This window comes from Lissotriton helveticus, chromosome 1_1 (assembly GCF_964261635.1).
Source record: "Lissotriton helveticus chromosome 1_1, aLisHel1.1, whole genome shotgun sequence".
NCBI lineage: Eukaryota > Metazoa > Chordata > Amphibia > Caudata > Salamandridae > Lissotriton > Lissotriton helveticus.
In genome coordinates this window covers 1300047884-1300075591 of record NC_136057.1, presented here as the reverse complement: position 1 = coordinate 1300075591, position 27708 = coordinate 1300047884, and the positions used below count along the sequence as shown (strand labels likewise).

Here is a 27708-nt window from a genome sequence, read left to right as displayed (position 1 = left end):
TTCGTTACTGCGGTTCAGTGTTTTCCTTGACCGTAGGCCACCAGAAAATGATCTGTTTTCCTTATTTCCTTTGTTTTGTGAAGATAACATTCCAAACATCTTTTGATATCCAATGTATGTAGAGCCCGTTCAGCTGGGCTAGATGGGTATGGAAAGAAAGTTTGTAATATTACCGATTCATTTAAGTGAAATTGTTGGGCCCCTTCGGAATAAATTTAGGATTTGGATTTGTCCGAAGAGCTACGTAGTTCTCTGTAAAGTGTAAGAAAGGTTCTTTGATTGTAAAAGCCTGTATTTCACTCACTCTTATTGCAGAAGTAAGAGCTAGCAAGAGAGATACCTTCAATGTGATAAATTTAAGTTCTGCTGTAAAAATTGGTTCGAATGGTCGTCTCATCAATTGTGCTAGAACCACATTGAGCTTGCACTCTGGAGGAGGTGCGCGCACAGGAAGAAAAGCTCGGAAGAGGCCTTTCATGAATTGTTTTATGAGAGAAGATTAACAGAGAGCAGGAATCTGAGGAGATTTCCTGTACCGGCAAATTGCAGCCATGTGAACTTTAACTGAAGAAAAGGGGAGGCCTGACCTAGCTAGTGAGAGCAGGTAAGGCAAAATCTGCTCAGCAGGGGCTTGCACTGGATGAACTTTGTTCCTTTCGCACCAGCAACAGAATCTCTTCCATTTAAGACGATAAGCCTTGATCGTGCTTTCAGCACGGGATTTACCAAGTATTTTTCCACAGTCTTGTGAAATATTGAGATCCTTAAACTCTAGGAATTCAGGAGCCATGCGTGCAAGTGAAGAGAACGTGGATCCGGATGAATCACTTGGCCCTTGTTCCTCGATAACATCGTTGGTGACGGATGAAGACAAATGGGTTTGTCCTGTGACAATAGAAGTAGCTCCAGGAACCAATACTGCCTGGGCCAACATGGTGCAATCAAAATTAGGCATCAGCATTCCGACTTCATCTTGATTAGTACCCTGGGGATTAATGGGATGGTGGGAAAGGCGTGGGCATAAATCTCTGACCTTCGCATTAAAATGGCATTCCCCCTTGACCCCGGTTGTGGGAACCTGCTGGCATAAAACTGGCATTTTGCGTTCTCCCTCGTTGCAAACAGGTCCAGAGCTGGTTTCCCCCATCTGTGAAGGATCCTGTTCACCTGTGCTTGCTCTAGCTCCCACTCATGGCAGCTGGACTGAGACCTGCTTAGTGTATCTGCCAGGGTATTATGTAGACCCCAGACATGCTCGGCCCTCAACGAGATTCCATGGAGGGTCGTCCATTCCCATAATTCCTGAGCCTCTTGAGATAGCGTCATGGATTTCGTTCCTCCTCGTTTGTTTATATAGTACATGCTGATCGTATTGTCCGTACGGACCGGTACTGAGGAACCTCTAATTCTCTGATGGAACGCCTGGAGAGATAAAAATATGGCCTTGAGCTCCAATCTGTTGATGTGTTGTCTTTTCTGTATCAAAGACCACTTTCCCAGGATTTGTAAATCCTGCAGATGACCTCCCCATCCCTCCATGGAGGCGTCTGTTGTCAGAATGAATCCTGGGTACTTTGCAGAAAGGTTAGACCTTGAACAAGATTTGTCGTTTGAGACCACCATTGAAGTGTTTCCACCATCCTTGTTGTTATTCAAATCACATCTCTTCGAAAGATTCCAAAGCTTGTTGCCACTGTTTCTGTAGTTCATCCTGCAGGAGTCTCATCTTTAGGTACTAAGTTTATTGCCGACGAGAGCATCCCTAGAAGCGATTTGAATATTCGTACAGAAACTGACTTTCTTTTTGAAATGGTAATTGCTAATGTTTGGAGTAGCATCTGTCTCTCTTGAGACAAGAATGCTTTGAATTGGATGGCGTCCAGGGATACTCCTAGAAACCTAATTACTTGAGTTGGACGCAAATTTGATTTTTTCCTGTTTAGAGTGAGTCCCAATGTATTGAATAGATGGAGACAAGCTGCAGTTGTTTGATCAGCTTACTGCTCTGATGCAGCTTTGAGCAGCCAATCATCGAGGTATCGAAAAACTTGAAACCCCTGAGATCGCAAGGGCGCTGCTACTGGTGCTAGGTACTTGGTGAAAATCTGTGGTGTCGCTTTTAGACGACACGGGAGCACCTTGAATTGATAGTGGGTACCAGCCACTGTGATAGCATGAATAACGGGACCCCCTCTATTAATACTTTCAGGACCAGGGAAAAGAGAGGAAAATAACAACAAAACATGCAAATATTCCCCCGTGGTCACTATTTACTTTCTCATGTGATCGAACTCATCAAATTAATCCATTGGCCTTCTAGTCAATATAGGTACCACACAATCCGTAATTTCATTTCATAATTTTATTTGTTTTTACTTTTTCTGTAGTGTATAAAAAATATATTTTTTTCTTTTTTCTATTTTAGTTCATTTCTTCCATATACATCAGAATCATGATTAATGGTACAAATCCAGTCAATTTATAAAAAGTACAGTACATTATATCAAAAACATTTGTGACATCTTCCTAACTCAAATATTTTCACAATACAAATCATCACCCTGATTTACACATAAATCACCAGACTCACTTATACATTCATACAACTTCACACTTATCCTACTCCCAGCCTCCTCCCAATCAAAACAATTCCTAAGGTTGAGGTAACACAGTTGTTGCTTGTGTGTAGTTACACGCTAGGTCTACGCGCGTTTCGGTGGGATAAGACCACCTTCCTCAGGACCAAGATAGAAAGAGTTTTATTCTCTCTTCTGCGTGTGTATACAGGGTACCTGAAATTACAAACAAAGTGTGATGTACCTAAAACTAAGTTTTGAAAGAAGGTAATTTGAGGCAATCTGCACTACTTAACATAATAGTTATTTCATACATTAGCTCTGAGACACCACATTACACCAAGGACAATCAAGTTATATGGCACGTGCAAGGTCCACCAAATTTATTCTAAGTACTACGTAGTTCCATCAATGGATGTAACTCTAATTGTTATAAAAACCATAAGAGACTATTTGTTTACAGCACCTAACAGCGTATCCTGATGTCTAATATCCCATTTACATGGAGTTGCAATAACAGATGACTGCCGATATAATCTCACCTAGTCTTTGTTGTATGGCGGAGATATCTGCATATCTTTATAAATATGAGGTAACTTTTTCACTGTTGTAAATAGGTATATGATCAAACCCTAAAAGAGACAGTGGAACATATATTTTAGGGACATTTTAGCGAGTTCTATGTTACTAAATTCCCATAATGTTCGAGGAAAAGGGAGCGCTTACCCTTAGGTTGTTATAAAAACCTCATTTGGGAAGTATTCTTTATCTCAGTCTGTTTTGCCGGGCAAGACGTTTCCTGGTAAAATCCTCGTGACGATAGTCCCTAAATAAGATAGGTTCACAGTTGTATAGTTTCATCCTACAGTTCCTTTTGTTGGTAAATATTATATCTCAGTGTTGTATTATATAGACTAACCTTTTATTTAGAGTGGGATAACCAAATTCTTTAGTCTTCTTTTATATTTACAGCACGTAATCCATTTTGTATTTCTTTTATAAGTTCACTCTTTTTGTAGTGCAACCTAAAATTTGAAATAACATATTATTAACCCATCTCTATATACATGTCTCGATATATTTTTAGTAGCGCCTCATACAACTGAAGTTATCATTATTGTGTTACATCATTCACGGTTGGTCAATATTCAATAGTGTTTTGTTGTTCTCCCCATACAGTTAGCTGGGAGCACTTTTTATTTGTTATATCAGAGCCCTCTATCGCACGCCTTAATACGGAAGGGTCTACATCGTATTTTAAGGGTACAGAATAGAATACTATATATACATTGTATCAGAGCCCTCTATCGCACGCCTTCATACGGAAGGGTCTACATCGTATTTTAAGGGTACAGAATAGAATTAACCCAACCGCGTATAATATCCCCAAAATTTGGTCATTTCAGGAAGTATATTGTTGTCCTCTCTCCATGTAATTGCTCGGGGGTACATTTTATTAGTCATTCGACTACCCTCTGTGACACACGTGAATACAGTGGGTCTAAATCATATTTAACGGATATTCCCCAATGTTACAGTGGTCGCACCCTACGTTTGACTACTTAACTTGACACTAACCCACCCTCTGGAACTATTCACTCATAAAGACTTAAGGTAATATTCTTGTTTAATTCAATGTTCACTGACTCGGCTGCTGTAAATCTGTCTGACGCTATCAGACTATGATCTCTAGTGGTTTACAGTCATACCTTTTGCCGTCGGTAGTATCGAGTTATCTGGTCGTCTTGCCACGTCTCGGAGTTACAGCAGATGAAGGAGGCGTTCGTGCGCTATGATGTTTTAAATATGGGCTACCAGTATTGAATGACTAAAGTATGAGTTTTATATCGACAAACTGAAAATGCTGCCAAGGAATATGTCTCTATGTATAGCGAAGTAACAAACTTTGTCTTAAGTTCCTAAACAAATCAATTATAGGTTAAACCATACTTTAGAGGAGATTATCTCTTAGATTTTTTCTTTTTTTCTGGCACTATATTTTCGAGTCAGGTATCATCTTTGGATGGATTAATAATTTGATTATCAAATAATGTTATTAGGGTAAAAATACCCACCACATCAAAAATGTCTTATTACAGGACAGCGAGTTTGTAATGCATAAAGCCAAAACTTAAGGTGAGTGATGAATAATGCTCTTATTAATAACCAGATCTTAAAGAAGGGGTAAGGTTTAAGGGTTAAACCATAACATTTATTTTAGAGCGTGCATGATTTTATATTTAAACAGATTGGCAATTCCTTTTCAGGCTAAAGTGAACGTTGAGCAGGGATAGTCATATTACGTTTGTTTTGTAACAAACCATGCTATATTTTCATTTAATCCCCTACGTACACTGTCAAGTTGAAAAATCCAAAAACTCTCCCGTTTTCTACGAGTATGTTCCATTAATTGGCCTATTTTGAGTTGAACTTTTTCGAACTTTTTTTTTAAATAAAAAATCATGCACGCTCTAAAATAAATGTCATGGTTTAACCCTTAAACCTTACCCCTTCTTTAAGATCTGGTTATTAATAAGAGCATTATTCATCACTCACCTTAAGTTTTGGCTTCATGCATTACAAACTCGCTGTCCTGTAATAAGACATTTTTGATGTGGTGGGTATTTTTACCCTAATAACATTATTTGATAATCAAATTATTAATCCATCCAAAGATGATACCTGACTCGAAAATATAGTGCCAGAAAAAAAGAAAAAATCTAAGAGATAATCTCCTCTAAAATATGGTTTAACCTATAATTGATTTGTTTAGGAACTTAAGACAAAGTTTGTTATTTCGCTATAAATAGAGACATATTCCTTGGCATCATTTTCAGTTTGTCGATATAAAACTCATACTTTAGTCATTCAATACTTAACTAACTAAACCCATTCCAACATGGCGCCCGTTCTAACCAACAGGAAGTAAATCAAGTTACATCCGATGAAATCACTTCCGGTTGACTAGACGCCGTAATCTCTAACCCCGCGTACTGGTAGCCCATATTTTGAACATCGTAGCGCACAAACGCCTCCTTCATCTGCTGTAACTCCGAGACGTGGCAAGACGACCAGATAACTCAATACTACCGACGGCAAAAAGTATGACTGTAAACCACTAGAGATCATAGTCTGATAGCGTCAGACAGATTTACAGCAGCCGAGTCAGTGAAAATTGAATTAAACAAGAATATTACCTTAAGTCTTTATGAGTGAATAGTTCCAGAGGGTGGGCTAGTGTCAAGTTAAGTTGTCAAACGTAGGGTGCGACCACTGTAACATTGGGGAATATCCGTTAAATATGATTTAGACCCACTGTATTCACGTGTGTCACAGAGGGTAGTCGAATGACTAATAAAATGTACCCCCGAGCAATTACATGGAGAGAGGACAACAATATACTTCCTGAAATGACCACATTTTGGGGATATTATACGCGGTTGGGTTAATTCTATTCTGTAACCTTAAAATACGATGTAGACCCTTCCGTATGAAGGCGTGCGATAGAGGGCTCTGATACAATGTATATATAGTATTCTATTCTGTACCCTTAAAATACAATGTAGACCCTTCCGTATGAAGGCGTGCGATAGAGGGCTCTGATATAACAAATAAAAAGTGCTCCCAGCTAACTGTATGGGGAGAACAACAAAACACTATTGAATATTGACCAACCGTGAATGATGTAACACAATAATGGTAACTTCAGTAGTATGAGGCGCTACTAAAAATATATCGAGACATGTATATAGAGATGGGTTAATAATATGTTATTTCAAATTTTAGGTTGCACTACCAAAAGAGTGAACTTAGAAAAGAAATACAAAATGGATTACGTGCTGTAAATATAAAAGAAGACTAAAGAATTTGGTTATCCTACTCTAAATAAAAGGTCAGTCTATATAATACAACACTGAGATATAATATTTACCAACAAAAGGAATTGTAGGATGAAACTATACAACTGTGAACCTATCTTATTTAGGGACTATCGTCACGAGGATTTTACCAGGAAACGTCTTGCCCGGCAAAACAGACTGAGATAAAGAATACTTCCCAAATGAGGTTTTTATAACAACCTAAGGGTAAGCGCTCCCTTTTCCTCGAACATTATGGGAATTTAGTAACATAGAACTCGCTAAAATGTCCCTAAAATATATGTTCCACTGTCTCTTTTAGGGTTTGATCATATACCTATTTACAACAGTGAAAAAGTTACCTCACATTTATAAAGATATGCAGATATCTCCGCCATACAACAAAGACTAGGTGAGATTACACCGGCAGTCATCTGTTATTGCAACTCCATGTAAATGGGATATTAGACATCAGGATACTCTGTTAGGTGCTGTAAACAAATAGTCTCTTATGGTTTCTATAACAATTAGAGTTACATCCATTGATGGAACTACGTAGTACTTAGAATAAATTTGGTGGACCTTGCACGTGCCATATAACTTGATTGTCCTTGGTGTAATGTGGTGTCTCAGAGCTAATGTATGAAATAACTATTATGTTAAGTAGTGCAGATTGCCTCAAATGACCTTCTTTCAAAACTTAGTTTTAGGTACATCACACTTTGTTTGTAATTTCAGGTACCCTGTATACACACGCAGAAGAGAGAATAAAACTCTTTCTATCTTGGTCCTGAGGAAGGTGGTCTTATCCCACCGAAACGCGCGTAGACCTGGCGTGTAACTACACACAAGCAACAACTGTGTTACCTCAACCTTAGGAATTGTTTTTGATTGGGAGGAGGCTGGGAGTAGGATAAGTGTGAAGTTGTATGAATGTATAAGTGTGTCTGGTGATTTATGTGTGTAAATCAGGGTGATGATTTGTATTGTGAAAATATTTGAGTTAGGAAGATGTCACAAATGTTTTTGATATAATGTACTGTACTTTTTATAAATTGACTGGATTTGTACCATTAATCATGATACTGATGTATATGGAAGAAATGAACTAAAATAGAAAAAAGAAAAATATATATTTTTTATACACTACAGAAAAAGTAAAAACAAATAAAATTATTAAATGAAATTACGGATTGTGTGGTACCTATATTGACTAGAAGGCCAATGGATTAATTTGATGAGTTCGATCACATGAGAAAGTAAATAGTGACCACGGGGGAATATTTGCATGTTTTACCAGCCACTGTGAACCTTAGATACTTCTGGTGCTTTGGGTGGATTGTGTGTGAAAATAAGCGTCTTCCATGTCTAGAGAAGTCATGAAATCTCCTTTGTTTAAGCATCCCAAAATATCGGAGAGTGTTACCATTCTAAACGTCTGTTTTTTAGGTCTCGGCTAGCGTTGCTGCGCACATGCGCAGCTCGCTCGGCGAGATTTTATGATTTCGTGTAGTTTCAGTCAAGGGCTTTAAGCCCCGCCCCTCTTTTCAAATGGCCGGCGTCACCGTTTATGCTAAACGGTGGCCAGCCATTGGAAAAGAGGTTTTTGTGACGTATACTTTTCTCTTTTTGAGACAGCCCACTTGGACGGGCTCGTCTGCCTTCAGTGCTTCGAGAAAGCTTTCTTATCTTTAAGGGGCCATGTGTTTCAAACACATGGCCCCATAAAGACAAGAGATGGATGCTTGTTTTTTTTTTTATATATATTTTTATTAATTATAACACAAGAGTAAAAATATACATATCGGGCATCATTCGGAGGAACATATCGTAATGGTGAACGGGCAAATCAATTAGGAAAATACACAACAATTATAGGCATCCGAAAGACATCAATAGCCGCGTAGGGCAGAGGTGAAACAATACGTTACAGTTAACCTAAGCAAACATCAGCGAGTCCCGCCCACTCAGAATACAGGATATGAAGACCAGACACTCGATACCCAAATATGAGAATAAAAATCAGGAGAATACGCCACATCTCTTGTGAAAAAGGGAAAAGGGAAAAAGAAAGGTCATAGAACAAAGAAAAGGAAAAATAACAAACCCCCCCTCAACCCCCCACCCTGCACCCCTGCGGATGGCTACGACCTAACCCACTAGCAGCGTGCCTGTCGCCCACTAAACCAACCCCAAGGAAGGGAAAAGATGGAGGAGGGAATGTCATAGAAGCAAACACACCCCCGGTCTCCCCTACTCCCCGACAGCAGTGACCATCCCGAGACATAATCGAACCAACATTTAGCAAAATATACAAACCAATCGGGGGAGTATAACAAAGCACCACCCAACTCCCAGCACAGTACATGTGACAATCCCGGCATTGAGTCAAGCCATATTATCAAGTCCAAGCTCTCAAGTTCAACCCTGACCAGTAGGGTATTTCGGGAGAGTCTCTTTCACTCGAACCACCATCACAAAGGAAAAGGCGGAACGTTCATTAAAGTCCACATCAGTGTTGCAGGATCGACAAAAGGATAGAAAGTCACGATAGCCACAAAACAAGTGAGGGAATGTGTCTAGAAATAGCAAATCTCCCCAACAGTCACTTTGGAATTTGTCACAGCACAGAAGACTGTCCATATCTGTGCGAGGCGGCAGCAGGATCGAGCAGGGAACGATAGCGACAATCACGGGCTCACTGAGTGTGAATTGGGGGCCGACAAAGCACATTGAATCCAGGTTCTGCCCGGGGACCTCGATCTCTGGCGTACATTGCACAGCTGGTACCACAGATGTATTAGGACTAAACGGAGAGTCGTGTGCCGGTCCCAAGAGACTGTCCACTTGCACGATCAGTGTCCGGAATACAGCGGTGGATTGTGAATGGAGCGCCTCAATGGCGGCCATGACGGCCTGTAGCGATGGCGTACTTTCCGTCCGCCCCATCTCCTCTCACGAAGAGGCAGAGCAGGATTCGAACCCCGGAGGCCGGCTTCTCCGGGGTAACAGGCCACGCAAATCCGATGACAGTAATGGGCGCACTTCGTCGTGCCAGATCGACACCTTCGCCGGCAGCGAAGGCCCCGGCCCGTCAACCCCGGGAAGGGGCAGGGTCTCCGGGCGTCAGACCCCCGAACACGGCAACCGGTGCGGTACGCTGTTGTCTCCACGGTGTAGACCGCTCACAAAGTCAGCATCAAACAAGCAGTTTACGATGCACTCCGGGGGACCGGGCTCAGTCCAGGTCCAGCGGCCGTTGTTGATCAACTCCAACCCGGATAGGCCAGAAATCGAGGCCCCGGCTTCCACACGATGTTAGGCCGAGAATGGGAGCACGGCGTATCTTTGGCATCCAACAAGATAAAAAGCTCGGGATTACACCTTTAGAAGCAGGAACACTTCACGAACCCGGGAGACCGGTGCGAATTCAGGATTGAGAACAGGATATACGAGCTGCTGGCGGAGGTCGACGGAGCCTGGAGCTTACGCGGCCATCTTGGTTGCTGGAGTAGCTCCTCCCGGATGCTTGTTTTTAACTTGGCTTCTTGGCCGTTTGTTACTCTCTGCTGCCCTCTAACAGCATTCCATTGCTCTTCCTCTGCTAGCCCTGCTCAGAGTTGGGGGGATCCTAGCCAATATGTGATTTCCAGTCTGAGATCATTCTTAAATAAGGAGGGCCATAGAGACTGCCTATCACGAGATATAAACGCTGTCATGCCCCGCATTGCCCCCACACAGACTTTCTTAGACACAACAAAGGGTTCCTTCATATTACCATTTCCACACGTGTCATGGGACCATTTCCTGTTTTTCATGCCCGAGTCAGTTGCTTGATGAGGTGACTGTACATCTGCCCGAAAACGTGTTTTTACACACTCGCTGTTCGCTACTAGGGAGATCAAAGAATCCCCTTGCTTGTAAATCATGATCCCCCTACTGTTCGAGCACAAAGACGAGATCTGCTGCGGGGATGCGGAGAGGCTGCAGTGTCCCTCGAGCCACACACTTCCGGGGGCAGAGCAGCGTCTGTGTCTGAAGTAAAATGGGTGCGTGTGGCTGATAAATGAGCGACCTAATACGCTCTGGTACAGGCCGTGCCGTATGTGTGCCTTATTCTCGGTGCCCGCCACCTCCCAATAATGTAATAATCTGTTCGAAACACGCGGTGAGGCTGTGCACGGATAGCCTACTTGAAGAAGGCAGTTCCTTACTTGTCAAGTACAACGCTACCAAATAATATGTTTTTACACAAATAAGCAACTCCCGTCCCTTGGCATTGTTGATAGACACAGTGTTTTAAAAAAAAAAATGGAAGCATTTTATGACATTATCTAAACGGCGCTTGGAGAGCCCCAAGCTCCATTTGCCTAAAAATATGATTTGCGGGATCTTTTCAAGAATATAAACAAATGGCAATCTTTTGAAGGGTAAAGCATTACTGATTGGCCTTTTTGCATATTAATTTATCTTATAGGTTTATAAGGATAAGTTACTTACCTGTAATCCTAGTTCTCTTCCAGGGGTATCCTCATCAAAGTCATGAGCACTGAATATACCCGCCCATGTGCGGGGACCCAGGAAATAATGTACAAATTATATATGGAAATCACATATATACAGCTCTACATATATGTATATACATATATCATTTTTTCTCATACCAATGCAGCTCCCAATAGGAGGTTAAACAAAGTAATTACACACATAAAGACTGTATTTGCCAATATATAAAAACACAAGAGGGCAAGTAGCACTTAAACTCTGTTTTTTAATGAGCAAAGTACTCATAAAGAGTAAAACTACAAATAAAGTAGACATTGTTAGCTTACAGGCTGCATTGTAAACCAATAGCATAGAAAATTAAAGCATTTTCAACAAAAACTGGCACCGTGCCTTTAAGGCACCCATTACCCCTAGCTTCCCATCATGCCTCAGGGGTGACAGTTAGGTCAGCTGTTCTTTGCATAACCCTGAAAGTCAGAGCACAAAGATATCCTTTAACACTTTAGACAGCATCTCATTTACCTGGGGAGGCGGTGGGTTGCTTATGAGTTTGATGAGGAGATACCCCTGGAAGAGAACTAGGATTACAGGTAAGTAACTTATCCTTCTCTTCCAAGGGATCCTCATCAATAGTCATAAGCACTGAATAGAATAGCAAGCCCATCGACCACCTGCAGGTAGATGAGATTAACATGACCCAACAAAATGTAACAGCCGAAATCAGCTGTTGAACAGATTCCGCAAGGAGGCCTGGCCTAATTGGGTGTCTGCTCTGGTGTCTGACTCCAGACAGTAACGCCTGGTAAATGTATGGGCGGACCTCCAGGTTGCCGCCTTACAGATTTCAGACATGGGCACATTATGAAGAAAAGCCGTAGTAGCTGCTTTTCCTCTGGTAGAGTGCGCTTTGGGAGAAAACCCAAGGGGCTTCTGCGCCAATTGATAAGCAAGCTTGATACATGAAACTACCCATCGGGAGATGGAACGCTTTGAAGCTGCAAACCCAGTTCTGATCGACCCACAGTTAACAAATAGTTGATCAGATTTTCTTGTAGACCTGGACCGATCCTGATAGAATTTTAAAACCCTTTTCAGGTCCAGAGAAGGTCCAGAGAATGTAAAGCCCTCTCAGCTGGGGTGGAGGGATTAGGAAAAAAGGTGGGTAGAGAGATGGTCTGGTTCACATGAAAATCTGACACCACCTTAGGAAGAAAAGAGGGGTGCATCCTCAACACAACCCTGTTAGATGGAAAACTGTATAAGGCTCTTTAGAACAGAGAACTTGTATTTTGCTCACTCTGTGAGCTGACGTGATCGCTACCAAGAAAGCAGCCTTCCAAGAAAGATGTTGTAAGGTTGCCTTGTGTATGGGTTCGAAAGGCAGACCCATCAATTTTGCTAGCACCAGGTTTAGCTCCCGTACCGGAGGGTAGACCTTCTTTAAACCCTGCAGAAAATCCTTAACAACCTATAACTGGAAGAAAGAAGGTTGAGAAGGTAAGCGTGTATATGCTGTTATAGCTGCTAAATGCACCTTAATGGAAGAAAACGTCAACCCTGCTTTAGCCAGATAAAGTAGGTAAGGAGGGAGGACATCTTCCTGACCCTTGATAGGATTACAATTGTTTTGCATACACCACATGTGAAACCGCTTCCACTTGCATGCATAGGAATGCCTCGTGGACGGTCTTCTTGCTTCTTTCAAGATGGACATGCAGTCCTGCGGTAGTTCTAGGTGGCCATACTGGAGGACCTCAGGAGCCATGCTGCCAAGTTCAGTGAGGGAATGTTGGGGTGATGAATCCTCCCGTTCATCTTGGACTGTAGGTCCGGTCTGCACGGCAGCTTCCTATGAGGGCACACTGATAGCTGCAGAAGGTCTGGGTACCACCATTGTCTCGGCCAGTCCGGGGCAATCAGTATCATCCCAGTGGACAAATGGGCCAGCTTGGTCACCACCTTCGGGATCAGGGGAAGGGGTGAAAAGGCGTACACAGATGCCCCTGACCAGTCTATCAAAAGGGCATTCCCTTTCGATCCTGGTCGGTAGAACCGTGAGGCGAAGTCTCGGCATTTGGTATTTTGGTCGTCCGCGAAGAGATCGATGGTGGGACGGCCCCATGACTGGAAGATGTCTTCGACGACCTCGTCGTTGAGAACCCAGTCTTCTCTGTCTTCGAAATGACAGCTGAGGGCATCTGCTCTCACGTTCTGTTCTCCCGGCAGATGGACTGCTGTGGCTGACAGATTCCGAGCCAGGAGCCAATGCCAGAGTGTTTGAGCCTCCAGGGAAAGTGGGTCTGAGCGCGTTCCCCCCTGTTTGTTCAGGTAGTACATGGTGGTGGTGTTGTCCATCTGTACTAATACTGAGGTTGCCTGAATCAAGGGGAGGAACGCTTTGAGCGCTAGGTGAACTGCTCTCAGTTCCAACATGTTGAAGTGGTAGGATCGCTCTTTTGGAGACCACACTTCTTGTGTCTGGAGATTTCCCATGTGGGCCCCCGAAACCATGCAGCGAGGCGTCCATGACCAGTGTCTGAGCAGGCGGAGATTGATGGAAAGGAATTCCGACTTGCATATTTTGTTTTTTCATCCACCAAGGTATGGACGCTCGTGCCGCATTTGACAGACTTATTTTTTCGTCCCAGCGAGCTGTCTGCTGGTCCCACTTGTCCTCCAGATCCTGCTGAAGAGGACGCATTTCTTGTCTGGCATTGGGAACCAGGAAGATGCAGGATGCCATCGACCCTAGCAGGGAGGCAATCCGACGCATAGGCAGCTTTTTGTTGTGCAGAACCAGCTGGCATTTCTGTATGAGGGAACACTGTCTCTCCTCTGAAGGAAACACTTTTCCTACCGCGGAGTCTAGCAGAGCTCCTAAGAAGTGTATTTTCTGTGTTGGTTGTGAAGTTGACTTGGCGAAATTCATATGCAGGCCCAGCTGGTGACACAGCTCGAGGGGCTGACTTCAACCCGAAGGGTAGAACTTTGAACTGGTAATGAGCAGATCCCACCAGGAATCGCAGGTATTGTCTGTGATGCTGATTAATCGGGACGTGAAAGTATGCATCTTGCAGATCCAACGAACACATCCAATCCCCCTGCCTGAGATGTGGATATATTTGATGGAGAGCCAACATGCAAAACTTTTCCTACTCGATGTATAGGTTGAGTGTCCGCAAGTCCAGAATGGGTCTATACTCTGCTTTTTGCCCCTTTTTCTTTACCAAGTAGTATCGCAAGTAAACTCCTTTCCCTCTTTGGGATACTGGTACCCTCTCGATGGCTGACTTTCTGAGAAGGGTGGCAACCTCTTTCTGCAGGAGTTTTAACTGGTAACACAATGGCGGAACAGGAGGGATTGAGGGAGGGCGGTGTTGAAAACATCGAGTACCCATTCTGCAGTGTAGCTAGCACCCACCGATCCCTTGTGGTAGCTCGCCACTCTTCGAGATGATTTGCTATACTTTCCCCCCCAACCCAGAGTGCTGAGGGCATCTTGATTCTTCTGCCAATGAGGGGTTTGAACCCTCTGTTGGGAGGATAGATGTTTGTAAGGGCAGAATCTATTACGGAATTCTTTTTTCTTTTCAAGGCCTACAGCCTTTAGCGTGTCCAGTTATGTTTTCATGTGTGTCATTTCCTCATCAGTGTGAGATCCGAACAAAGAGGAACCAGAAAACGGAAGATTGAGGATACGTGCCCGCGCTTCTGGTTTGAGCGCTTTAAGTTGCAGCCAGGATGTTTTCCTTGTGCATACCCCATGAGCATAAGCATGTGCCGAAAGGGTAGCTCCATCTGCCGCAACACTGATGACCTGGTTAGACACCTGACTGCCCTCTGTTAGGATTTCTTCAAAATCCTTGCGATCTTCCAGAGGCAGCTTCTCAGTGAATCGCTGTAGAGAGTCCCATAGAGATCTATCGTAGCGGCCCAGGAGCGCCGCTGCGTTGGAGACTTTCAACATGGAGGCCGAAGTGCCACAAACCTTCCTTCCCCAGGAATCCTGCGTCTTACGCTCCTTGTCAGGTGGGACAGTGGAGGAGGATGCAACCGCATGGGTCTTCTTTGCCGCAGCAATTATGACCGAATCCAGGGGGAGGGTCAGCTCTGAGGAAGAGCGGGCGTCCTCTGGCTAACAGTACTTTTTTAGGATTCTCGCTGGAGCGGTCTGTCTTAACGCTCGCTGGAGTGAGGAAGATGTCCATCACAGGCTCTATGATCCCTTGTACCAAGGGAAGCAGAGGCTTAGCTGCTGCCTTGTAGTGTAGTGTTTCAAAAATCACAGAGGACTTGCTTTGATGAGCTGGCACAGGGATACCTAGCTTAACCGTCCCTCTGCCAAGAATGTCCTGAAACGTGTAGATGTCATCCACCGGAGAGACCCTCGACGGTGGACTGTCAGTCAAAGTCGGCGAATAGTCTCTATGTGATGTGCGAGTGGAAGAAGAGGACGGAGTAGGAGATCTGTGTGCCCTCCTCCTGCTCTTGATCTAGACCTCCTTCTGTGTGAATCCACAGGGGTGCGGCTGCGAGCTCTGGTTCTTGAAGGAGATCGATCTCCATCCGCTGCTTGAATTAAACGAGCCAGCGGAGATCTGTGTTGAGGGCTCAAGTAAGGCTGCTCTGCCGTGTCCTTGTCAGTAGCCCAGTGATGCAAAGGCCTGTACCATCTTGCTGACAAATGGATGGAAGGCGATTTGTGCCTCTCTCTTCCCTCAGATGACTGTGCCGGATGAGATGGGTTCACCTCTTCATGCGATGACATTGTTGGGGAATTTCGGTGACCCCCTGACACTGGACTGCTAGACGTCGAGATCACCACCTCCGGAGATCTGGACATTGACCCTCAGTGCGAACTGGGAGAGCCTGAAGGTGACAAAGATAGGTTCACTGGAGGTGAGGCATCTCCGGATAGGCGCTTAGACGGTGATGTGGAGCGTCTCTGTGCCGACTGTCGTCTTGACGGAGACATATGCATCGACGATGACCTTCTTTTCTTAGAAGGATGGCTTGAACGTGCAGCAGAACGTCCTCTGGACGTCGAACGTCTCTCCGACGCAGATGTAGTATCATGTCTCGACGTTCTCTGCTCCCTCTCAGGAGATTGCTGTCTCGACGTCGACTGGCGTTGGGCTGCCGGTGACGGAGATCTCAACCTCGACGCCGATCGCTGAGGCGTTTTCTGTCTCAACGTCGATGCATGGTGAACCGACGTCGAAGAGCCTTGGACTGATGTCTGCTTCGACGCCGAACGAGGTGTCCTGTGTCTCGACACCAAAGATCGTTGGACTGATCTCAGTGGAGACATGTGCATCAACGTCGCGCGTCGATGAGACGACGACGGAGTAGCGCGCTTCGACGTCGAACGCCGTTGATGAGGCGACAACGGAGCATTGTGTCTTGACGCCGATCGCCCGTGCGACGACGGAGCGCTGTGCCTCGACGTCGAATGCCGGTACGGCGATGGACTGATATGTCTCGACATCAAACACCCACCCGGCGCCGACGGTGACCTGTCTCTCGACGTTGAACATCACCTGGTTGACGTTCAACGGAGGAACTGTTAACTTCGTCGAAGAGGACTACGTAGTCGAGTGATGATGCGCCGGCATCACCAAGGTCTTTGACGTCGATTTCTTCGGCGGCGGCAGCTTCGACGTCGATCTCGACGCCGAAGGAGAACTATACCTCTTGACGTCGACCGAGTTCCCTTCTTCTGCTGCCTCACCGGAGACCTACCTCTTTCAGAGGGGCCATAAAGACGAATCCTCTCCCTCTCCTTGATGGTCCTCCTTGACACCTTCTTGCAATGGTGGTAGTTGACCAAAGAGTGAGGCTCAGGGAGGCAGAGGGTACACACATGGTGTGTATCAGTACTGGCCTTCTCCTTGCCACAAGAAGGACAAGGGTCGAATAAAGAGGGTATTTTTGACAAAAATAAACCTTTTCTGTCATACAAAAAAGGTAGTACTTGCACTCTAAGACCAAAAGACGTCGAGTGAAAGTGGAAAAAACTGAATTTCATTAAGATATTTTTGACAGAAAGTCAAAAAAAGCAAGAGCTGAAAATCCAGGGTCCTGACAGAAGGAGCCGGAAAGAACAATTGACCTAACTGTCACCCCTGAGGCATGATGGGAAGCTAGGGCTCATGGCTGCCTTAAAAGGCACGGTGCCAGTTTTTGTTGCAAATGCTTTCATTTTCTATGCTATTGGTTTACAATGCAGCCTGTAGGCTAACAATGTCTACTTTATTTACAGTTGTCTCTTTATGAGTACTTTGCTCATTAAAAAACACTTGCCCTCTTGTGTTTTTATATATTGGCAAATAAATTCTTTATGTGTGTAATTATATTGTTTAGCCTCCTATTGGGAGCTGCATTGGAATGAGAAAAAATTATATATGTATATACATATATGTAGAGCTTTATATATGTGACTTCCGTACATATAATTTTTATATTATTTCCGGGGTACCCGCACATGGGCGGGAATATTCCGTGCTTATGACTATTGATGAGGATCCCCTGGAAGAGAAAGCCCTTTGTGTCTTCATTTGATTACCCGAGAGTACTTGAAATTAAAATGAGAAATTAGATAGCGTAGCAGGAAATAAGAGCTTTCATTTATTCTATTTTGGGCGGGAATTACATACAAAATGCAATAGGTCTCGCCTTTAATTAAGTTAAAGCCATTTGCTTGGCTATACAATACCATTAGCAAAGCAAATGGCTTTAACTTAATCAAAGGCAAGACCTATTGCATTTTCAATGCTTGTTTGAGACACTTGTTGAGTTTCCGTAGGTCCAGAATCGGTTGTCATTCTCCTGACTTCTTTCTTATTAGGAAGAAACGAGAATAGAAACCTCTTCCTCTCTGAGTGGGTGGTACTTCCGCTATAGCTTCTTTGAGGAGCATGATCAAGACTTCTTTTCGTAAGAAGAAAAGACGAGGGGGACTCCTAGGCGGAATAATAGCTAGTTTTAAATAAATTCTAGGGTGTGACTCTCGGTGACTAGGTCCAACACGCTGCGGTCTGATGTTATCTCGTGCCACCGCTGTGCCTAAGCAGAAATGTTCGCACTGACGGGCAAGGAGGTAAATTTGACTGGTACCCTGATGTACTCATTGCTTTCTGCCAGAATCACAGCCCTGTTGCAGTGTTCGCTTGCGGGCTCCCTGGCAAGAGAAACTAGCTGTTGATGATTGGCGATACGATGGCGGGTTGTAATATTTGTGATATTGACGTTGATATTGCTGATATTGTTGAGTTCTTTGATATCCGCCTTTGTAGGTGGTGAATCCTCGCCCTCTGGCGCCTCTAAAAGGTACTCTTCTATATGGCAAAGCTCCCAATGACTTTGCAGTATCCGTATCCATCTTTATTGCCAAAATAGCCTTGTCGATATGTTTTCCAAAAAGCGACTCTCCATCATACGCCATGTCCAGAATCTTAACCTGAACCTCAGGTCTGATGGTAATAGCTTTCAGTCACCCCTGGTGTCGAAGTACTGCCGCTCCCGCCAATTGCCTAAAACTTGTGTTTGATATGTCTAGGGCACAAGCAATTGTTTCAGAGGCAGCCCGTTCACTCTCCAATAAGATCTTTCAGGCGTCCTGTCTGTTTTCCTCCAGGATGAGGTCTATCAGTCCCGCCATATCGGACCACATTTGACGCTCATAGCGGCCAACAATGGCTAAAGCGTTTGCTGCTCGAATTGTTGCAGATGCCATTGACGAAAATGTCTTTCCCATAAGGAATCTGGTCTTGGATGTCCAACAAGGCAAGATGGACTGTCCTCCGGAGCTTTATATTTTTTCTCTACACGAGGCAGCACCGCTGGTATGGATGCCGGCGTCTTCATAATCTTTACACCCTTCCGCCATATATAGTCGATAATCGGAATCGAACGTACCACCTTTCTTGTGTCCTCTTTAAAATCATACAGAAAACATTCTGTTTGTTTCACAGTGATAGGTAAGTGGAACCTATTGGCTGCCCACTGCATTAAATTATGAAACCCTCCAATGTCTTCTGGGGGAGAATCTGAAGGTAAGTGTGGAGGAGGGGATGGTGTCAGGATTACATAGCTACATAGTCATCCCAAGGATCCGGAACAGATGTCGCCTTCTTCCACTTCCTCTTCCGAAGAGGAAGTGTTCTGATCTCCAGGGTCAGCTGGAGCTGGACTCGTTGCATTAACCATGGTAGTAGGTACTTGAGGCTCTGGTACTGTTGTTGGTACCTCCACTTGAGGAACCGGGTTTTCTGGTGGAATTTGTTGATGAGGGAATCTTTGTCAGTAATCTGCTAACATGGCTTGCAGATCCCCAATCAGTGACGGCGGTAGATGAGCCATCTTTCTGTGGCGTGGATTCTGTTGGGGATTAAATTGATAGGTATGACGGGGAGCCATATACTGCTCCTGATAATAATGTGGCTCGTGGTAGTCTTCCTCTTCATCATCATCATCCTGGCATTTTACATGTTGCTTAGATGGACTGTGGGCTACCCCATAAAGGTCGTCATCATCCTCATCTTCATCATCTTCCTCCTCAATATAACCTTCCAAAAAGTGAGAGGGTAGTAAAGGTGATACTTTACTATAGTCTTGCAAAGGGAGGGTGTAGAAAAGTCTTTGTCATGGTCTGAGATATCCTCGTCGACGGGGACGTAGACAGTGCAGAAATTATTATTGAAGGAATTTTCTTCGTCGACGGGGTTGTCATAGCCGGTGGAGATGTTGTTGTCGACGGTGTCTTTGTTGATGGTGTCTTAATCGACGGTGTCATTGTCGACGGTGTCTTCGTTGATGGTACTTTCGTCGACAGTGCTGTATTTTTGCTGACAGTTTCTTCGTCAATGATGGGTCGTCGAGGGGTGTCAACGATGAAGGTCTCCTCACAATAGAAATCTTTGTCGATGAAATAGGGGACTGGTTGCCGCCGTCGTCCTTGAGTGTAAGGATGACAGAAAATAAATGAATTCCTGCCTTGCCAACGCCCCATCCCAAATCGTTAAGTTGGCACTAGTTATATGTGAGAAAGATAAACCCCAACTTCACTGTGATTTTTGCAGACATGGGACAGGCCATTAGAACGCACCTGCTGTGAGGTGATCTATATAGCACCACTGTTTTCCTGTTTCTTTTTCCTTTCACTCTCAGAAAAACCTCAGTTGAGTAGCCTGGCCATATGATAGAATATGTGGGACTGCCAGTGCCCAGACCACAACTTGCTTTTAGAGTGTCTTATTCACTATGGGTGGAGGTTAATTTTGCCACATGAAGGAGTTTATCTGGCCTTGAATAGTTAAGAGTATTGCTGGCAGGGTTGGTAAAGCTACTCTCTGGAGTAGATCTGGGGTAGGGCCCACATCTTTATTACTACAACTCTTCCCAGCCATAAGAACTACTTGGTATACCATCTCTCGAAGCCTCCTTTCAAGTCACTTATCAAATAATTTTGGCCTTCAACTTGTGAAGTAGTTCGTCCTATAAGGAACCCTAACTAGTCAATCTTGCCTGATGACCAGAAATAGGAACAAGCTGCATTAACTGCTCTACTTGGCCCAGGACAATGTACAGTAAGATGGCCTCAGGTCAGGTTATATTTATTTTTAAATTAGAGACTGCATGAAATGCTCTTAGCTCCTCCAAGACCCAGGATATTGACTATAAAGGATTTGTGAGGATGACATCATCAGCAAGCACTGCAGATTTAAAAGTGTCCATGCCAATTGCAACTCCTTTAATATCCTCCTTATCTCTAACTGCATTAGCAAATTGCTGCAACGGAAGAGCAAACATGAGCGGCAAGAGTAGGCATTCTTGTCTGGTACCTCTCTCATCAGTATTGGCCACGACTTCGTCCCACTGACTTGGTATTTTGAAAGTTTTGCTAAGGTCCAGCTTATGAAGTGAGGTCCCAAGCCCAAACTGTGTAAGACGTCCCTCAAACATGTCCAATCAACTCTAAACGCCTTTTTAGCTTCCCAAGACAAAAGTAAGACATTCTTGCGTTTTCTCTGAGCATTCTCTCAATAATAGAATATTTAGATGGTTTATGAATCATTGTGTGAATAAACAGAGGAAAGGACGGTAGCATGGTCAACTGCATAAGAGGAATAATCGGTAGCTGGCTGGATAATTAATGGCTTGTTGAATGGATCAAAAAATCTATATCACTGATGCGATAAAAATGGTGAAAAAATGCTCGGCTGAACAAACTGGGTATATTGTTAGTGTGTTGACTGAAAGTTTTGTGAGTGAATGAACTGGGGTTAGCTGTGTGCAGAGGAAGATATGGTTGAATAAACTGGTGATTGGGGAGGTTGGATGGATTACAGGTTAGCGGTTTGTGGAGGAAGTTATCATTGAATCAACCGATGACTGAGAAAGTGAGCAGAAGAAAAACTGTTTAAATGGAGACATGAATTACCTTCATGACATTGAAGAGAACTTCCTGGCCCAAGCTGTCCTGCCCCTTAAAAAAATCATGTTCAGGGTATGTACGAGCGATGTCCCTTCGAATCAGCTTTTCACAAGGAGAGGACATCTTTAGCAGCTCAGAGTACTGATTCTTTACAGGCATGTCAGTGGCACTACATAGCAGCTGCCAAACAATGGCACGAAAGTGGTGTGGAATTCCTTTTCGGATCAGCTCCTGGGGGAAAAAATGGCACATATTTTGTAAGAACTTTACTCTCATAATCTTGCAAGTCATCAAACTAGCACCAACCACATTTAATGCAGAACAGAGTGGACAATATAACACACCTTATATGATTCCCGATTCAACTCTCCGGGACACAATTCAATGTCTACCCAAAAAAAGTGGTAAATTTGGCACATCCGAGACAGTCAAATAATTATTACTATTAAACTTCATAATACAATGGCGGCGATCAAAAGATAATTGGCCACATTTTCTAAGTGTACGCAAAGCAGTAACTTAACAGCTTGAAATGTAACCCCAATAGATGTAGCAAAGAGCTTGCGGAACCAATCAATATGAAGATCCTATCTACCACAGGGTATTTCAAAGAAAGATCTAACTGCTATAGACTATTGCAGAATACTAGAGTTATTCTCATTGATCAATAAAAAGCATAACATGCACCTCTAGTTCTCCATTTCAAGAATAAGTTGCTTATCTGTAACTCCAGTTCTCAAGCGTTGGTATCTTTCATAAATACACATACTTGAATCAGTTGTATATCTTTACAATGAATGCTATTTCCATACATGCTTTTACCATATATATAATCCATGCTTTTACCATATATATATATATATATATATATATATATATATATATATATATATATATATATATAAATATATATCTGTGTGTGCATACATTTTCGTTTATATATATATTAACTCCAAACTGCCTGGCAGCCGCCAGGCTTCGCTTTCCCCGAGCCTCTTTACGAGGGCGGTTTGTGTTAGGTAGCGAACCTATGTATAAATTCGAAGTCCCGACTTACTTTTCAGTCAGAAAGCACACGGACAGCTTCTTGCTGAAGTCGCGTTTTTTATTGCAGATTACACAGCAAATACAACTCTACGCGTTTCAGGAGTTCACCTCCCTTTCTCACGAGTAAAAGTGTTAGCGATTTTGATAGGTTTATAAACAAACATGTGATTTAGTGAAGTACAAACATAGAAAGCAGACTCACGCTGCAACTAAAAAAGTGCATTGCTACTGTAAGGAGACTAAAACTTATTTTCTTAGTTCAGCCAACTTATACCATTTCAATAATTCTTGATACATTATTGACAATTATTTGGCGCCATGTTCATGTTTTACAATTAATTAGTAACCAATTGGAGAATTGTTCAAAATACCATTTGCTTCAATGACACTGGTCAAACGCTAGTCTGCCTAAAGTTCTCCTCAATTTCTTTACCACATTATGGTTTCTCCCCAGTGGGCGGTTTCATTACAGTGAAATTATGAACATGCTTTTCATATTTCATTTCTTTTATCCCAACATCTGCAAAACCACATACAATATATTTCTAGTGGTATAATACTTCTAACTAGCCATTGGCCAGTATATATTCTCATCCGCGATGCTTTCGTCATGGGAATTCATTTCTGACCGTACATTTGCCCAAGTGGGCATAGAATCTCAATGTCACATTGTGTATCTTATTACATCAATTTATGTTCTGGCTGATAGAACTTCATTCTTTCTTCCTCTTCCTCTTTTCATAAGTATCTAAGTTAAAACAAAAAAAAAATATTAACTCCCCTTCCAAAATGATGAGCTAACACCCTGTGAAATAAAAACAAAACTATGGTAATCGGGATAAAAATGCATATATACATCAACTTATACGTCCTCAATACTTAAATGGTTCACATATTGTGGTTACATTGAAAAATGACTTCATTACATCTATTCTCTCAGAGATCACCCAACCGAATCGTAGTTCACTCCAACCCCTAACTTAGAGTATCTTATGCCCTCCTCAATTTTCCACCTTATTTCCCTCTTCAGGCTATCACTCTTATTTAGGGTCAATATCTTTCAGATGACATCCATTCTCTACTTTTAACCTAGATGAGTTTCTAATTCCTCATCGCAGTTGTGCCCAATTGGTGCTGTCGTTTGATATTTGATAATCATCCTGGATTCTAATCTCCGGAGTCTTTGGATTTTGTTGCCCCCTCTATCATCGTGTTTGATCATGTCCAGGACACAAAATCTCAATAAGTTAGGGTTCTGATTGTGTTCAACCTGAAAGTGCCTCGCCATAGGGTAAGCCTTGTCACAATTTTTAATGGCTCTTAAGTGTTCCAAAATTCTGATTTTGGCTTTGTGTATTGTACTGCCTATATAGGCCTTGTCACATGGGCAGAATAAAGCATATACGGCGAACTCCGTGTTGCAGAAAGTGTGCTCTTGTATCACAAAGGGTTCCATGTTCGGTGAAAGCCTAGCTTCTTTGCAGTTCTTGCTATGCTTACAAGCTTTGCAACTTCTACATGGAAAGTTGGCTGAACTAAGAAAATAAGTTTTAGTCTCCTCACAGTATCAATGCACTTTTTTAGTTGCAGCGTGAGTCTGCTTTCTATGTTTGTACTTCACTAAATCACATGTTTGTTTATAAACCTATCAAAATCACTAACACTTTTACTCGTGAGAAAGGGAGGTGAACTCCTGAAACGCGTAGAGTTGTATTTGCTGTGTAATCTGCAATAAAAACGCGACTTCAGCAAGAAGCTGTCCGTGTGCTTTCTGACTGAAAAGTACGTCGGGACTTTGAATTTATATATATATATATATATATATATATATATATATATATATATTTATTTTTAAATATATATGTGTATACACACACAAACATACTTTCACATGGTACAGGCGGGGACAGACAGACAGAGACACACACACACACACTTTGGGGGGGAGGTTCACAAACTCCCCCAATTTTGTTTTTTACTCCTAATCTCCCTTCACCGCACCCCTTCCCTGTTCCATAAAACTACCCTTACCTCCCTTTACCTATACACACATATGAGTATTGTGGTATATTATATGGTGTGGCTGTGTGACCTTACCATGCAATACACTCCCAAAACGGTCTTAGGTCCAGTCAGGCTCATTTGTAAAACCTTTAGCTCAACCCTGGGTAGCTGTGGCTTCGAGAAGCAAGGCTTAAACAACGAAACTACTATAACGCATTTAGAAACACCAAACAACAAAATAAGGAAGTCACAAAACGCAAAAGAAATCCAAAACCAATTTATAAATTAGATTATATTTTAATTCATTATTTTTTTAGACACAAAGATGAGCAAAATCCACCAGAGGGTTCCCGACAAATAGATTTTCAACTAAAATGTAAACCTCAGCTTTATAGTCCAAAGCGCACACACAAGCATTGGTGACCATGACGTTTTGAAAAGTTTGAGAGAGCTTAGTTTGACTACTCCAGCCCTTGTGGGCCGACCAGATCCAGCAGGGAGATCAGGGAGGCCAGTAAAGAGTAGTTAGACAGTTACCTGGTCACCAAAGCAGTCGCGAGTCCAGATCCACACTTTACATCTAGACCGCTATAGACTTCAATTAGGTGGTCCTGATGTAGGATGCTAGAAGATACTCTTGGTGCTGTGTGGTTGCCAGGGGTGTCACGGTGATCCACGGGTAAGGTGGGACGACTTTGGCCAAAGGGGCTGATGCCCATCGAAGTCATCTTTGAGCTAGTAGAAATCCATCTGTTGCTGGGCTATTGAGCTCTGTCAATGATCAGTCTCTTGGGGTGCACGGTGGCGATTTGCAAAAGGGGCTACTGACTTGCCTTAATGGGCTTCTTCAGCTTTGATGGCCCTGGTGCTGGTTCAATGGGGTCAGCTGAATGATCCTTGAAGTCACATCTTTGGTCTGGGACTCACAAGCGACTTTTTGCTGGACAAACTGGTCCATAGGATTTGGGCCCTTCTTATCAAAAGTCGTGACTCGCTTCCACATTGCGGTACAAAAGGGGGTGGTGATGGATGGATGGAGCATCTGAACCAATCAAACACTCACACCCAGTCCACAGATCTGGGTTTAATCCATCACCGTTCTTTAGCCCACTCTGCCACCCCAGTTCAGACATGGCCATATGCAAATCAGTCTGACCCTGTGCCTCATGGGAACAGTCCAACCGGAACTGCCAAGCCATGCCTTCCCTGGACCGGAAACAAGCTTCCTAGGACCGGTTTCTGGCATTTCAGCCGTATTCAGCCAGGTTTGCTTGAATCCAGTGGCAAAGTGAGCAAGGGACTCACGTCTGAGCATACCCTGCCAACTTATGGCGAACAAAGCGGTACAAAAGGGGGTGGTGATGGATGGAGCATCTGAACCAATCAAACACTCACACCCAGTCAACAGATCTGGGTTTAATCCATCACCGTTCTTTAGCCCACTCTGCCACCCCAGTTCAGACAAGGCCATATGCAAATCAGTCTGACCCTGTGCCTCATGAGAACAGTCCAGCCCGAACTGCCAAGCCATGCCTTCCCTGGACCGGAAACAAGCTTCCTAGGACTGGTTTCTGGCATTTCAGCCGTCTTCAGCCAGGCTTGCTTGAATCCAGTGGCAAAGTGAGCAAGGGACTCACGTCTAAGAAAACCCTGCTAACTTATGGCAAACAAAGTGGTACAAAAGGGGGTGGTGATGGATGGAGCATCTGAACCAATCAAACACTCACACCCAGTCAACAGATCTGTGTTTAATTCATCACCGTTCTATAGCACACTCTGTCACCTCAGTTCAGACATGGCCATATGCAAATCAGTCTGACCCTGTGCCTCATGGGAACAGTCCAGCCCAAACTGCCAAGCCATGCCTTCCCTGGACCAGAAACAAGCTTCCTAGGACCGGTTTCTGGCATTTCAGGACCCCCTTTTGTACCACTTCCACATTGGGCAGGGCGTAAGGATTAGTTACTTACCTGTAATCCTAGTTCTCTTCCAGGGGTATCCTCATCAAAGCCATCAGCATTAGAATATTCCGGCCCATGCGCGGGACCCCGGAACCACTATATTATATGTGCCCCACATATATATATATATATATATGAACCAAGCGATCTTCAGATAACCACACTCCTGCTGTGGAAAACACGAAGACACGGACCCAATGGCTGTAGTCAAGGAAATCTTTAATCAATCCCTCGCTGGTTACGCGTTTCGAGCACCGAGTGCCCTTGGTCACACACACATATATATATATATATATATATATATATATATATATATATATACACACACATATATATATATATATATATATATATATATATATATATATATATATATATATATTTAAATAAGCAATAGCAGCCTACTAAACACCAGAGCTGAATAATGCTGTAAAGAATTTCCACCATACATGAAAAAACATGCATTAGAAACATGAGAAACAACAATAAAGTTTGTTTTAGAACGGTTTTAATGCTCAGAAAACAGTAGAAATTCTTATAAAACACTGAAAGCATAGGAAGCTCCCAGGCTGCATTGCAAATTCCCAGTCTAAAAAGACTGAAAAGCTAACCTGCAGCTGTATGCAATAAAACTGACACCGTGCCTTTAAGGCACCCATGCCCCCCAGTTTCCCATCATGCCTCAGCGGTGACAGTTAGGTCAGTTGTTCTTTGCGGAAACTGTAAACAAAAACCATGGAACAATCAGGTTAACAATATCTCCAAGTTAAAGTAGTCCTTTACTCGGGGAGGCGGGAGGGTTGCTTATGACTTTGATGAGGATACCCCTGGAAGAGAACTAGGATTACAGCTAAGTAACTAATCCTTCTCTTCCAGGGGATCCTCATCAATAGTTATAAGCATTAGAATAGAATAGTGAGCCTCACCTCATCTCCCTGTGGGCAAAGGATCAATAAAAACAGTATATCATTGATAAGCTTAGACAAAACTAAACTCGAACAAGCCGCAGGCTACCCAAATAGATTCCTCAAAGAGGCCTGCCCTACTTGAGTATCGATCCTGGAATCAGATTCTATACAGTAATGCCTTGTAAAGGTATGAACTGATCTCCAGGTTGCAGCCTTGCAAATCTCTGACATAGGGACATCTTGTAGGAAAGCTACTGTGGCCGCTTTCCCCCTAGTAGAGTGTGCCTTAGGTGTCAACAATAAGGGCTTGCCCGCTAGCTGATAAGCCAATTTGATACAGGAGACGATCCATCTGGAGATGGATCGTTTGGCAGCTGGAAAACCCGTTCTCATGGAACCATAATTTACAAAAAG

The 27708-nt window shown here is 43.3% G+C and overlaps 1 protein-coding gene across 2 annotated transcripts in view; it reads right to left on the bottom strand.

Moving 5' to 3' along the window:
• The window catches only part of EVI5L (ecotropic viral integration site 5 like), a 1151000-nt gene that overhangs the window by 761166 nt on the left and 362126 nt on the right, over positions 1–27708 (bottom strand). For both annotated transcript variants that reach the window (XM_078681273.1, XM_078681266.1), the window contains exon 5: positions 21381–21605. In XM_078681273.1, the coding sequence (XP_078537399.1) occupies positions 21381–21605 (225 nt within the window). The remainder of the gene's footprint in view (positions 1–21380; positions 21606–27708) is intronic.